Source organism: Panthera tigris, chromosome C1 (genome assembly GCF_018350195.1).
Source record: "Panthera tigris isolate Pti1 chromosome C1, P.tigris_Pti1_mat1.1, whole genome shotgun sequence".
Taxonomy (NCBI): domain Eukaryota; kingdom Metazoa; phylum Chordata; class Mammalia; order Carnivora; family Felidae; genus Panthera; species Panthera tigris.
The window spans coordinates 214,965,631-214,979,913 of NC_056667.1; the positions used below are offsets into that span (position 1 = coordinate 214,965,631).

Sequence of the window (14,283 nt, forward strand, 5' to 3'; positions counted from 1 at the left end):
CACCTGCCCGGAGTTGCTAGGTTTATTTTAGCCTTAAAAACGACATCAGCTGGGGGAGAGAACTCTCCCGTAGGTTTCATATATTACACTGCTGGTGTACGTATTCCTCAGAGCCCTTGGAAGCTAAGAGTGAGGAAACGAGAACTTTTGAGTAGCAAAACCGCTTCCACAGACGTTTAATTTTCCACCTTCTGCTCGCGCAGCAGCTGCGGATTTCCACAGAGCCCCTGAGTGGGGCCCGTGGCACGTCGCGCGGGTCCACCGGTAACACTGCTCGTCAGGGGCGGCAGAGGAGCTCTGTGCACACGAAAGAGTGCCTCAGCTTCTCCGGTTCCAGCGTCCTGTCTGCCTTTCCGGCCGGTTAATTTTGGTGCTGTGGGCGTGAGGTCAAGAAAACCTGAGCTGCACGAGTGACACTTTGAAGAAGTACCTTAGCGACCTGTGTGCTCTTTCAGGGTGCCCTTCCAGTGACTAGATCCCGGAGTGTTGAAGGAAAAGGAATGGCTGTATTTTCACAGCCCCCGCCTTGCAGTAACCAGAGCGAGTGCTCTCCTTGCGCAGAATCGTCCAGACGGGGCCCCCTACGTCACGGCCAGCACTGAACGCACCGTGACCTACCCCCGAGTCAGCCGGTGAACTGTTCAGTATTTTCAAGTGACTTCTGTCTCACGGAAGGCTGTCACCACACGTGTGCCCGGCTTGTCGGTCATGAGAAAGCGGGGCGTGTCCCGTAGCGTAGCAAGGCGCTCGTCCGCATAGATTTTAGGCGCAGACACGTGCAGGACGAGGTTTCTAAAAGGCCAGTCTGAAGCCACCGCTCTCCTGACATTCCAAAAGGTGGGTGTCTGAGTTTACATCGGAGTTTGCTGGACACACTCAGATCTGTGTGCACCACGTACTTGATTTGTTGTGAACTGTGATACGGTTCCAGAACCAGTTGTGCGTATATGAAAATGCTCATTGAATCGACCATGTAACAAACATTTGTTTTTAATGTTTGTTTGTTTTTGAGAGCGAGAGAGGCAGAAAGAGAGGGAGACACAGAGTCCGAAGCAGGAGGCCCCAAGCTCTGAGCTGTCAGCACAGAGCCTGACATGGGGCTCGAACCCACGAACCGTGAGATCATGACCTGAGCTGAGGTCAGACATTCAACCGACTGAGCCACCCCGGTGCCCCAAATTGACCATTTTTAAAAGCCTGGCAGCCTCTCTGGACAGAAGGCCTTTTGAGTAGCTTTGAAACCCTGCTGCTTGCTGAGAAACCCCACCTTTGCCGGCAGGGGCAGTTTTTTGCCAGGGCTCCTGTTTTCTTACTTTGTTTTTTGTTTTTAATGTTTGCTTATTTTTGAGAGAGAGCACATTTGCACAAGCTAGGGAGGGGCAGAGAAAGAGGGGGAGAGAGAGAATCCCAAGCAGGCTCCGAGCTGTCCGTACAGAGCCCAACACAGGGCTCGAACTCACAAACCATGAGATCATGACCTGAGCTGAAACCAAGAGTTGGACGCTTAATGGACTGAGCCACCCAGGCGCCCCTGTTTTCTCATCTTTAAAGTGACGTGGAGGGTCTGTGTCACTTTTTCCTGGAACATCCTATGGTCTCTTGATCAGCAGATTCAGATCTTTTCTGCATTTGTGGAAAATTCCTTTGCATTTTATCTCTGAAGGGTCTCGTAGTTCTTTCTGGAGGAATTTGTTGTTAGCGGCCATATTTATCCTTTTGTCAGACTGGTGTGCCTTCCTGTCTGCTCACTTGTGCCCAAGGACTTTATCTCCAGCTTGCTGATCTCACCAGCTGTTTTATTTCAAGCTGTCTCTGTCAGAAACTCAGCTTTGAGCAGTGTCTCTTCTGTTCCGTATGTTTTTCAAATCTTACTCATTTGTTCCAAAATGTTACGCTGGTTCTCAGTTCTAGAGGTTTCCATTTCATCTCCTATTGGAAATTCTCACCCCTGGCATTCGTGTCGTGTGGAAAGCCTGTTCTTGAGCTGTGTTAGGGAAGCACTCATGATGGGTTTCCTTCTGCTTTTTGAGTTTTGTTTTCATCTGCATTGGCTCTTGTGTTTTGCATGCTTCCTTCCCGTCTCCCTTGTCGCCTCCTCCCGTGTTTCCCCCCAGTAGTGTCTTTGCATGATATCCTTACCATCTCTCCAGCCACCTGCTCCTTGGGCGTCTGCCCACACCTTCTCTCTGCTGAGACTAGTGCTGTCCTGGCTCTGCTCTGGGGTCCCCAACACTGGCTGGGGCCACTGAGAAGGCTTCTCTCATTCCAAGTCAGGTATGGGGTGTGGAGAGCCCCTGACCATCTGGTTTCCTGTGGTGGGAGTCACTCCCAGTCTGAGTGTCCTGCACCAGAGGGCTGGACAGCTCTGCCCACATTGCCACCAACCAGACCTCGGTCCTGCACGCAGATCCCCTGCAGGGAGGTGCTTCGGCCACCTCCCTGAGGCTGGATGTTATTTTCCTGGAGAATACAGTATAAATGCATCATCCTGCCCTTCCCGTCCCTTTCCTCTCCCCTCTCGGGGAACCACCTCCAAACCACGGTCACAGACAGGCTCTGCTTTTCCTGTGAATGTGCCAATGTCCTGATCCGGGCTCTCTGCACTCATGGGGTGGTGGGGGTGGTGGGGGTGGGGGGGGACATGGAATACATATTGTCATTCCCCAGGGGCCCCCTGCATCCTGGAGTTCTTTTTGCCTCCAGAGAGCCTGAGGGCCGTTCACATCTGTGGCTGTGCTGCCACATTTCTTCCTCTGCTTTTTGGGGGGGCTGTTGACCCCTGGGGTGGGGAGGGGGGTGGGAATTAGGAGCCCTGTCCTGCCCAGCCCTGGAGTCTTCCTTCTCATCTTAGGGCCACTGTTTTCGAGGTTTTATTATGAAGCTACACCTCTCTTCCTCCTGCTGCTTCGTTTCTTCCCTTTGTTTTATTAGGAGTAAAGAGACGGAAATTCGGTGATCGCGAAGTTCAAATCTGCCATGTTAATCTAGAACTTCGACTTCTTTCCTGATCTTCCTTTGTTATTTTACTCAGATCTGGGTGAAATGAAGTCATGGGAGACCACGGCCTGCCCAAGGAAACACCCATGTCCATGTTTAACCCTCCTTTTCCTGGAGTCCTGACCCTGAGCGTTTACCCAGGGAAGGACTTACCAACCACCTCAGTCATCCTTGTCGCTGGTCTGTTTCTGTAGTTGCTACTTTTTTTTTTTTTTTTTTTTGTAAACAATGTAGGTTTTAAAAAAAATTGGCAGAGGCAATGAAATCTGACTCTGTTAAATTTTGTAAACTAATACATTACCAATGGAACTTTTTTCCTAGCATAAAAATAATACACGGTCCAAACAAAATTCCTTTTAAATGTCACAGTACAAAACCTCTGTATAAACCTCCATGTTAATAAGTTGCTGCCTTTGGTATCTTCATCACACTTCAAAAGACAAAGTTAACTTTAAAAAATTTCTGGCATGTTCACGATGAATTTTTTTAATGTTCTCCCAGGGAGAAATAAAATCCTAGTCTTTTTCAAAGTGTCCCTCTCATTCCACTTGTCTTAAATAATTAGGAAACAATAAAATTTGCGGATATTCGTTCTGTCGGGGCCATGCGGAGAAGAACACTTCAGGCGAATGTTAGGAAGGTTTTCATGGCCGAGAGTGTCTACGTGGTGAGCACAGGGGGCTCAGTCCCTGATGTGTGTCCCAGCCCCAGCCACATCCCGTGATTGCTGACCAGCCCCGAGGCCAGCTTGTGCCTCCAGGAAGCCTCGGATCCCAGCCACGTCCTTATCAGAGGCTAGGACGATGCCCCTCCCCTTTCCCTTGGAAAAGGGAAATGATATACTCTACAGATGCAGATTGAAAGTCAAAAATCATTTTCATCTTTTGCCAAAGCATGAAAAAGTGAAGATTAAAATCCACAGGAGAAAAACAAACAAACAAACAAACAAACACGGTGAGCAGTTTTCTGTTTAGTGCTCTCAGTACAGGGCTGATCTTGGAGCTGTGGGCAGAGCAAGGACGGGGCCATCCCCCGTGTTCCCAGGTGGCCCCTGGGTGCTGGGAGATGCCGCAAAGGCTGCGAGGCTCATCTGTGGCCTGAGTGGTGTCACGTGCACCCTGTCTGAGCAGAATCTCACGTGGGAGAGAGGAGTGCAGGGATCTCTGGGCACATCTGGGTTTGGGTTTCCTTCCTGCCACGCGCTGGCCTGGGGGCTTGGTCAGCGTCTGACCTTTCCCTCCCCAGGGACACGAGGATGTCAGCAGTGATGTTTGTGTCCTCGGCAACAGCGGAGACCACGTGGGAAGAAGAGTGCTTTGTGATCTATCGCGTGTTCTAGGTCTCTGTTATTAGCATTGCTTTCTCTCGCTCAGAGAACTGTTAACGATACATTAATAGCTTTCAGTCCCATCAGACAAGATGATAGAAACAGAAATGTCAAATATCTGTTGGCAGTGATCACTCCCAAGAAAGCTTCTTTTTAATAGGAAAATTTAGTTTGCTTCCCCACCCCGCCTTAAACCAGAATGACAACACAGATGAGCACTTAGACCTCTCCGTGTAAATCGCCCTCCACTGTAGATCGATCCCACCTACCGTGAATTAAATATTAGAAGGAACCCAGGTCCTGCTCAGGACCAGTTGTTTTACTCACCCTAAGCATCCCAAATTTAAAACTGGTTGCCAGGATTGAGAGCGGGACTCAGTTTCAATCTTGAGACCTTTAGAGTAATTGATCACGTTGGATCATAAGAGACTTCCTCGAGTCTTTTTGAAAGACGTTTAGAATTGCCATGTTCCTGGTGTGCTGTTCACAGCACACGTACATCCGCGTCCCCGTTCTTGGGAGGTACGGTCAGGTCCGCCTCTTACCCGTTTTGGGAAGAAATGAAGGGGACTCGCTTAAGAACGCAAGCTCAAGGGCACACAGAGGCAAACAGGGAAGTTTTCTGGGAAGCCTGAAAACCTGCCTTTGGGTGAACCAGAGAAATCACTAAATCGCACGTGAGGTTGAGTTCGGACCAGAAGAGCCGCACGTCTCTGCCGAGTGCTTAACGTGGTGCCGCTTCCCCCTGGTGGCCTCGCTACATCTTTGGAAGGAATGGACATAAGGGACGAGGGGCATCAGTTTTCTGTTCTCGTGGAGATGTCCTCACGGGAACGGGGCCCTGGTGCCACGGTAGGGCCGGCAGATCAGCAGCTGTGTGTGGGCTCTGTGGCCCCCGGGGTCGGCTCTCCCCTGCCCCCAGCGCCCTCTGCACCTGTAGACAGGTGTGCCGGGCCAGACACCTGTTGATGGTTTCTACTACGAGGTCAGGTTGGGGGACACTTTGGAAAAGTAACAGTAACTTGATGTGACATCACGATACCCGGCAGCCCCAGAAAGCTGAGCGGCATCCGCATAATAAATTTATCGTGTTGGCTGCGGGGAAGACTGGGCACTGAGTGCTAGGAACACAGAATTGGGTCGCGTAGACCTGTAGGAAAGTAATTGGAAATTGGAATATAAAACAGGCATCAAAAATCTACATGAAAAGCGAAGTAGGTTGTAGCGTTGGTGGTGCCCTCTAAGATTTTGGGAGGAAAAGATCTGATGCCTGGGACCGGGCGGTGTGTTCGAATGTAAGTAGCAAGAGTGGTGGCCTCTGCTGAATGCGGACCAGTGCGGAGCAACACGGTTTCCTCCTGAGGCTTTGCCCCTTTGTTTCTAAAGTAAACGGTAGAGGGGTGCCCGGCCGGCTCAGTCGCTACAGCTTAGGACTCTTGATCTCAGGGTTGTGAGTTCAAGCCCCACATTGGGTGTAGAGATTACTTTAAAAAAATAAGATAAAATCTTAAAAAAAAAGAAATCCGTAGAAAATGAGCTTTATTTCCATGCCAGACCACGCCTCCCCAGTACACAGTGGCCCCATGCTAGTCGAGTCTGCTGAGGATCAGTGGTAGGAGCTTATTTATCTATCACTTTTATTGACCCCATTCTTAATGCTTACGCACCTGGCTGAATTTTATCTAATTGTTAAATCTTCAGGTTCATGGCAAATGCATAGGAGTATTTAATCTCTTTTCCTGAGGTATGTATAGATAGTACCAGGAAAAATAACATAAGCCAATCACGGTAGCTAATATCTGTAGTTGTAAAGTATTGAAAAGACATACTAATTATATATCGGGGGGGGGGGGAGATGTAAAGTGATTTTAGAATTGGGAGGGAGGGGTCTTTCCGGGTGGAAGAAAGGATCACCCCTCCTTTTAGAAAGTCTAGAGTCCTTTGCTGAGGTTACAAAGACAGAGATTATAGAGGAACAAACAGAGGGGTCAGTGCAAACCCTTCTTGACTTGAATACGATGATTGAACCATCATTTGTGAACAAGGCTCCACAAACACACATGAAGAGAAGAGAACGAAAGAGTTGGTGTGAAATTCACCCCGCAGGTGCCGCAGAGCAGGGCGTCCAAGGGGGAGGTCCTCAGTCAGCCCCCCGCCGTTCCGGGAGGACTGGGTGCTGACGCCCAGTGAGTTCTTGCTCCCTGGAGAGGTGGGGGAGGCAGCTGGGCGGCGGAAGGATGCTGGGACTTGGGGAGCGGGTGTGGTCCCAGGGACAGGCTCCGCTGCTCCCTTCCTGCCCGGAGACGACCCGGATTAGTGAGGAATCGGGTGTGTGTGGCCAGGACGCCCAGGGCAGGCCTCTGTGCACTTGGGTGCTGGGGGCTCAGGGCCTGCTGGTGGGGAGGCAGGGTCCCAGGGCGAGCGTGGGCTCAGGGCCAGCTCTGCGGCGTTGTGCGGTTCCCTCAGGTTGTGGGGTGCTGTGGGGTGGGCCTGAGGCTGAGAGCAGGTGTGAGGCAGGCAGGAAACTCGTGCGGAAACCTAGCTGAGAAGCCTAGGTGATTTCAATGAATATGGACAGTTGGGATGGAGAGAACAAAGGGGGTTTTGAAATGCTCTGGGGATAAGCTGGGTGGAGAGAGAGAGTGTGCGAACTCATTCTGGGGGATGGCGGACCACCAGGACAGAAACTTGGCATCGGAGGATATTTTAGCTTGCCAGGGCGGCTGTAACAATGGGCCACGAACTGGGGCGCTCGGCACAACGTAGATTTGTTCTCCCGCCATACTGGAGGCCAGAAGTCCCAGCTCACGAGACAGACCTGTTCCAGGCCGGTCTCCTGGCTTCTCGTGGTTTGGGGGCATCTTTGGTGTTTCTTGGCTTACAAAGCCCCTGCCTTAATCTTCACCAACATTTCCCCTTTCCTAAAGGCACCAGTCATTGGTTAAGGGGCCCATCTTGTGCTAGTGTGAGCTCTTAATGCCTCACATGTGCAGTGGATTTATTTGCAACTAAGATCACATTCTGAGGCACTGGGTGTTAGGACTTCAGCGTGTGAATTTGGGGGTGCACAGCTCCACCCATAATAGCAGTAATGCACTGCATGAAATTGATGTGGCTCTTTTAGGATGTGATAATTAGCCACTTGCAGATTGCAGGATGCTTGATGACCACCGGGGTTTTTAAAATACCCGCTGGGACACCCAAGGGTGCCATGCCGCTCGGCCCCCGTGCCTACCAAGAAACCGCTCGTCTCAGTTTCCCTGAGCACAGGCAGAACTCTGTGGCATGTGGACATGCAAGGTGCCGCCCAGACCAGTCCCTCCCAGCAGAGGGCCCCGCTGATGTGACATCACATGACCTGCCTTGCAACCACTCAGCTGCGAGCACAAATATTTTCCTGTGATGTGAGGGCTTTAAAAACGTGCATCAGATCTTCTCTCGGCAGACTTGGTCTGAAGTGCACTGTTAGCTCAGGCAGGTTCGCGGTGACTGTCACCCTCATTCAGGAGCCTGGATCGAGGCACCAGGAACCAGAGGAGAGATTTTTGAATTTGTAAACAAATACCTGTTGGTTTTCCCGTGTCGCTCTCAGTATGACCTGTCAGACCTCTGGCAACAAGAGGGGAAGAAAAAGGCTTTTCCCCCAGTACAGATTTCCCATCTAACATTGTGTTTTCACAAAAGGCTGAATTCAGTTCATCTCACCAAGAAATAGCAGGTTCTTTTAAGTTGTAGAAAATACAGAAGTGATATTACTATTGCAACTTGGGCTAACTTTTCTATTGTAAGTAGGTTTATTAAACGTTAAGTGTGTCTTTTATAAAAGCGCGTGATGACCCTTGGCAGAAACTTTGAATAACGCTAGTAGTAATTGCCAATGGCACTGCCCTTCAGGTGGGCGCCTGCCCGCTGGATGAGGTGGTCCCATTTTACAGCTGGGGACACTGAGGTAGAGAGAGAGGTGAATAAGGGAGGCCGGGTCCCCCAGCATTGCAGTCTTGTGGCCGTGTCGCACCGGGGGGGTCGGGGGCTTCTGTGCCACACGCTTCCTGGCTCACCTTGTAGTCATGACAGCTCAGCTGGGAAAAGGGTGCCATACTCGTTTACCTACAAGGAGTCTGTGATTTGGGGACCGGAAGTCATCGGCTAGTCTTCCGACAGGCGCAGACATGCCTGTTCCCTTCTCTGTCCTCTGCCCTCTTTCTTCAGTGTCGTGCCCACGCAGGGGATCAGAATGGGAGTTTGTGTGTTTGATCTGAATGTTGGAAGGTTTTCTTCGGTTTTTCTTATGGGAGCAGACTGAACACCAGATAAAGCAGGTGTGTTGTACGTGTTGCATCGGTGCCCGGGAGTGGGTGTGTGCATCTGTGTGCATGTGCGTCTGTGTGCGCGCACATCTGTCTGTGCACACACGTGTGCTCACTTTGGAAGATGAGCCCACCCGGAGCCGATGCGACCCCTGGAGGCGGAGGGCGGACACACAGCCTCTGGGCCGGGGAAGCTCTGCCCCCCTGGTTCTCCAGGGGGTGGTCATTTGGGGGTGTAGGTGGCGTTTCTGGAAGGTGTCCGTGCCAAGGCCTGAAAATGAGAGCAGGCAGTGATGATGTGTTCCTCTCTCAAAAACAAGAAATCAGAATCCTGCTGAGGGTTAGCTAGAGTGGATTCAGAGCCCGGAATCTCGGAAGGTAGTTTGTCCTTGGAGACGGCAGAGGGACCCAGAGGCGCGCGCACTTCCCTCGTCCACCCGAGGCGGCCCGGGGTGCCGCGAGGAGCTGCACGGGACACTTACATGTCCCGCCCCACAGATGTATACGCACGGCGCCCCGGCAGGGTCCCTGGTGGTTCCCCGCTAACACAGCGCGCTCTCTAACCCCACCCCCCTCCGCCAGCCAGCTGCCCCGCTCTGTCTCGACCCGTGGGGAGATACCATCCAGTAGTTCTGTCTAACACGTGTGTAGTATCGAGCATCCTTCCCTTACTTGTGCCCCGTGAATACGGAAACACCATTCCCATGTTCTGTGTTTTCCTTTCAAAAACTGGGTTTCTCTTGAGGAGAATACAGGTTCTCAGCCCTTGAATTTACCAAAATCTTGTACACTAGGCACCTGTTCAGCATGAAAAATTCGTTCCCGTTTTGCAAAACCCAACAAGAGAATGATCATTTCCATGCTCTCTGTTTCTGAACTCTGTGCATCGTGTTCCCAGTGAGAGACGATTCCCGAATTTACAAACAAAGCCTACGTTAAAATTCTTCCCTTCTCGGCCACGGGTGATCCTGGCACTGCACGGGAGGCTGTGCACTCTAATCAGAAGTGAACACGGGTCCTTAAAGACAAACACGTAAATCTGAGTTCAGTAGTTGTTTTAAAATCCAGTGGTTGCTGGTCCTAAATACTGAGAGATGCCTCCAGGGCGACAGCCAAGGGTGTATTTTTCCACAAGCGAAGCCCACGTCTATTTGCCCTCCTCACTCCCGGTCTTTCTTGTATAACGAGATTTTTTGTGTGTGGCAGGTGGCAGATTCAAGAAAGAAATCGTCGTTGACGGACAGAGCTATCTGCTGCTGATTAGAGATGAAGGGGGCCCCCCAGAGGCACAGGTAAGTATTACAAGCAAGCGGTAAGCAGCCTTTTCTTTCACGTTTGCTTCAGCGTTGAGGTTCCGATTCAACAGAAATGGCTCTGGAAATCAGGTGTGCTCAGGAAAGGTGATGCAGAAGCCCCACGAACCTGTTTTCTCTAAGAAACGAATCCTGTTGTTCCTTCAGACAAAATCCTAGAGCGAAGTCAGGTCTGCGTGGCTGGTTTTCACTTTGTGTTTTTAAGAAGGAAGGAAAGACACGATTTGCGCTCATTTGTCAACTCCGTTGATTCGACTTCTGGAAAGACCCATAGTCCTCTCCCGTTCCCTGTAAGCGGTTTGCTCCCTGGAGCAGCAGGAGCATTGAGAAAGTGGCTGGTCCGAAATCGGGAAATCCGATGTTGGGGGTGGGGGATTCTGCTCACTGGGCTTCTTGGCACAAGTCTGCCTCCTCTGAACACCGGCGTGCAGCCCAGTGTGGTGTCTCCGGAAGTTCCCTGAAGGCTGGGCATCCTGGAAATACAAAAGCACAGGTGGCGGTTTACCTGATCTCCGGGGCCTTATTTTACTTGCATAATAATTTACTGGCCAAGCGCATAGTGGTAGCTGAATCCAGGAGCGGTGGGCGAATGCCTGCCCCGTGTGGGTCGGCTCATGTAACCCTCGAGACGACCCTGCGGGACGATGTGCTGAGGAGTCCCGTCTCCACCGCGGACGCCGAGGCCGGGACTTCTTGCCCAAGGGTGGACGTGGTGAAGGGGCACAGACTCCGGGGCTCTGCCTGTGAATGGCACCAACCTGGGGGTAGAACCATGACTCCCCCCCGCCACTGGAGTCTCAGTCTGGGCGTCTTGCCGTGAGAACACATTTACTCGGTTAACTGAGGACCAGTCCTTTATTCCGGACGTACTGTGTTCAGGGCCGTTATTTAGCCCAGCGGCTTCCCCTCATTAAAGATTTCTACCATGGGGGGCTGTCAGTATGAAGCCTTTTACAGCTGCCCGACAGGATTTTGTACACAATTAGGCAGAGCGTGCTTGGATATTCAAGGGGGAGAAAGTCCTGTTTTTAAGTTACTGTTCCCAGGCACGTGGAGGCGTGATCTTTGTTTTCATTGTTTCCGAATATTTCCTGGAGCTTACCCAAGCATAATGGCTTCACGAATGAAGTCGTAAGACTTTTTTGGGGCTACTAATGTCATCCTAGGGTTGTGTAAAAACTCTGCCAATCAACTGGCTTTTGTGTGTGGCAGTTGCCAGGGGAGCCACGGGGGTGGGTTGGGGGGGTTTACGGAGTGCTCACCACCTACTAGGCGCTGGGCAGTGAGCGCCCCCTTGGGAGAATGCGGTGTGGCGTGCACTTCCCAGCCTCGGTCTGGTCCCCGGGTCCACGATTGCTCTTCAGATGCGTGGGGACACCTCACCTCACTGCTCGGAAGAGAAAGGAAAAACATACCTCCAGGTAGAGAGAGGGCAAGGTAGGTGCCCTGTGTCAGCCTGGGTCCTGGGTGCTCTGCTGGGGCGGCGGGCCTGTCCCGGGATCCGTTCTTCCCAAGATTTTGATCTCATCTCAGTTTTTCATTTGGACTTCACGTATATTTACATTTTTATCACGTATAATTTCCACATATAAGCGAATACGCTTATCAGTTAACACATGAAGTCAGAGCTTCCCCCACCCCGCCTCCAAATTCCCCCACGTATATCCGAGCTGGTACCTTGGCTGTAAAAACTTACTTAGGAGCTGTGGCTTCTCAGAGAAAGGAAACAGGATTAACGTTACTATTACTGATTTTTCCATTTTCCCTTGGAAAGTGGAGGATCTCTGGTGCCGGCCTGACCGGCTCGTGGTTCTGCTGTCGCAGTCACGTGCGACCCTGGGAGGCCGCTGAGGGTCCAGGACCTTCCGTTCCGCTGCTCCGGCCTTACAAGGCGGTCATGCGCACTGAACAGGCTCGTCCGCGCCTGGCAGCGCAGTTGTTCGCCCCGAGGCACATTTGCTGTAGCTTCCCCTGGATGCGTGGAAAACAAAAACAAAATGGCCCAGAGTCAGGTGGTTGTGGAGTTGGAGAGGCTCTGCTATGAGGCTGGGTTTGCCTCACATTTGTGGGACCGCCCTTGGCTGGATCAGGACGGAGGGTAGAGGGTTCCACGGGGAGGCATGTCTGGTTTGCAGTCCTCGGAGACGGGGTGGCCTGGGTGGGAAGGGGGGGAGGGTCCTGTTCCAGGCTGTTACGAGAAGAACGTCAGCGACGCCACAGCAACGTGTTACAGCCAGAGTCCGGCCTCAGGCTCGGCCTGACGGAGGGGTCTGCCGGCCACGTGTCCTCTGCTCACGAAGATGCCGTTCCCACCCTTTCTGTCCCCGAGCCTCGTCACTCAGTTTCTTCTCTCCTCCCCTTCTTCTCTCCCCAGTTCGCCATGTGGGTGGACGCTGTTATATTTGTCTTCAGCTTAGAGGATGAGATCAGCTTCCAGACTGTTTACCACTACTACAGTCGGATGGCCACCTACCGGAACACGAGCGAGATCCCTCTGGTTCTGGTGGGGACCCAGGGTGAGTGCCATCTGCACGCAGGTTGAGTTTAAAGGATTCCAACACTTGAGCAGTGAGTGGAGTTGTGGCCTCTGTTTTTGGTGTGGAGGAATCTGAAAATGCTTCGAAGAAGAAATAGTTTCCTCCTGAAGGCTTTTTCCAGTGAGAATCCACGAAACTGAAATTGTCACATTTCCTGAATTGATTCTGTGGAGAAAGCACTTGGTCGGCAGCCTCAGAATAAAACCCTCCCCCAGTGCCCTAGGGAAAATAAAATCTGTTTTCTGTCATTTTCTGTAGGAGGGGTATCTTAATTCTTTTGGTTACATAAACCAATTAATAAGCAATTAAAAGGTTTATTTTACCTTCTGGTGCATCTTTAAAATTCTACCAATCTCTTATATACAGCAGAGTTTTGTTTTATTTTGCTCCGTCTGTTATGTGTCATGATCTGTAGCTAGTTTTTTTTTTCACCTAACAGGCCCCTCAGAGTCTAGAATTAACCCTGTGTGAGTACGTTTCTTCTTTTCTTCTAGGTCACTTAAAACTTGGCCTCTTAGCAGAGTGCAGCCCTTAAGTGTCCTTGTTCTCAATCAGATTCACTGATGTACCGGTGTCTGCGTCTGGGTCTTCAGTAAGAGGCCACATAGAATGTTTTTAAGACCCAGATGGCAGGTTGACTTTAAAAACTGCTTTGTCAGCAACGGGGGCAACTTAAAACATAATCGTGTCAAGAAAACTTGGATTATACCTTCATTTTTGTTGTTATTCACACACTGTTTTTGTTAGAACGTCCACATCTGGTCTCCCTTTCTCCAAGCCCTGATGTGACACTTTTCTAAACAGGCACTAGGCTGTGTTGAAGAAGCTGTTTGTGTGCTACCGGCTCTAGTGTGCGGAGAGTGAGCTCAGGCAGATGAGCCCCGGGCATGGGACGGGTGTGTGTGTTGCAAGAATGGAAGTAGCAAGGAACCAACTGAAAGCATCATCTGTGTGCTAGATATGAAATGTTAGAGTCAGGGTTTCATGGGGAGCCCCCCCCCCCCCCCCCGCCCTCTTGCAGCCGATGCTGCAAGTGGTCCCAGCCCTGAAGCCTTGAGAGCAGGTGGATTCCACCTACAGCCCGATGGGAAAGACGTTCTTTATGCCTGAGCGCCCCCTAGTGGTCCCTGGGAAACAAGGGCGCGCCAGTACGGAGTTGGCATGTTTGAGGTGGCATCCTGAAAATTCTTAGTAGTGTTTTATAGTGGGTGGCCCGTCTAGAGCAGATCCTGCTTTAAAGCTTCCCTGAAGATGCAGCGACTCCTTCCCAACGAGTACCACTCCGGCAGGCCAGCCCAGGGTATTTCTGAGCAAAATCAGAGGCCGGGTGTGGTCATCTCCTTAGTGCCTGCCCGAGTTAAGGGGTTTCTATTTACGACTCAGAATGTCTTTTTTTCTGGGGACTCACTGTGAGAGGGAGCAGGGACTTGTTCAGCCCAGGCCAGAAGGCTGTATGTGATCATTTGTTGTCGTCTTACACAGCCAGGTTTTGGGTAGTGGAGAGTGGAGTGTCCTGTCCCTGGGTGTTGGGGCCACGCAGTCCTGGCATCGGGGCATCCTGGCTGTGTGACCTTGACTGCCACCTCCTGTGGCTGGGGTTAAGTGGAGGAACTTCTGTAAGGCACCGGAAGCATCCGTGGGCACATACACGTAAGATAAGTGGTTGCTGTTATAATTGTTACAGCTCAGTAATTAGCTTTAGTGAGGTCCTGGTTGGGATGCCAGAAGCCCGTCTCTCTCTCTCTCCCCTTCCTTGGGGATGAGTGGGGCCGTCTGTGTCCCACCTCAGCCGAAGGAGGGCA

General features: G+C 51.4%; 1 protein-coding gene across 16 annotated transcripts in view; it reads left to right on the forward strand.

Moving 5' to 3' along the window:
• Nucleotides 1-14,283, forward strand: part of AGAP1 (ArfGAP with GTPase domain, ankyrin repeat and PH domain 1) — a 540,980-nt gene that overhangs the window by 203,563 nt on the left and 323,134 nt on the right. For all 16 annotated transcript variants that reach the window (XR_006221027.1, XM_042995745.1, XM_042995748.1 and 13 more), the window contains 2 exons: nt 9,838-9,923; nt 12,319-12,460. Coding sequence is in view for 15 of the 16 variants with exons in the window: in XM_042995745.1 (XP_042851679.1) it covers nt 9,838-9,923; nt 12,319-12,460 (228 nt within the window). In the remaining variant the exon portion in view is untranslated. The remainder of the gene's footprint in view (nt 1-9,837; nt 9,924-12,318; nt 12,461-14,283) is intronic.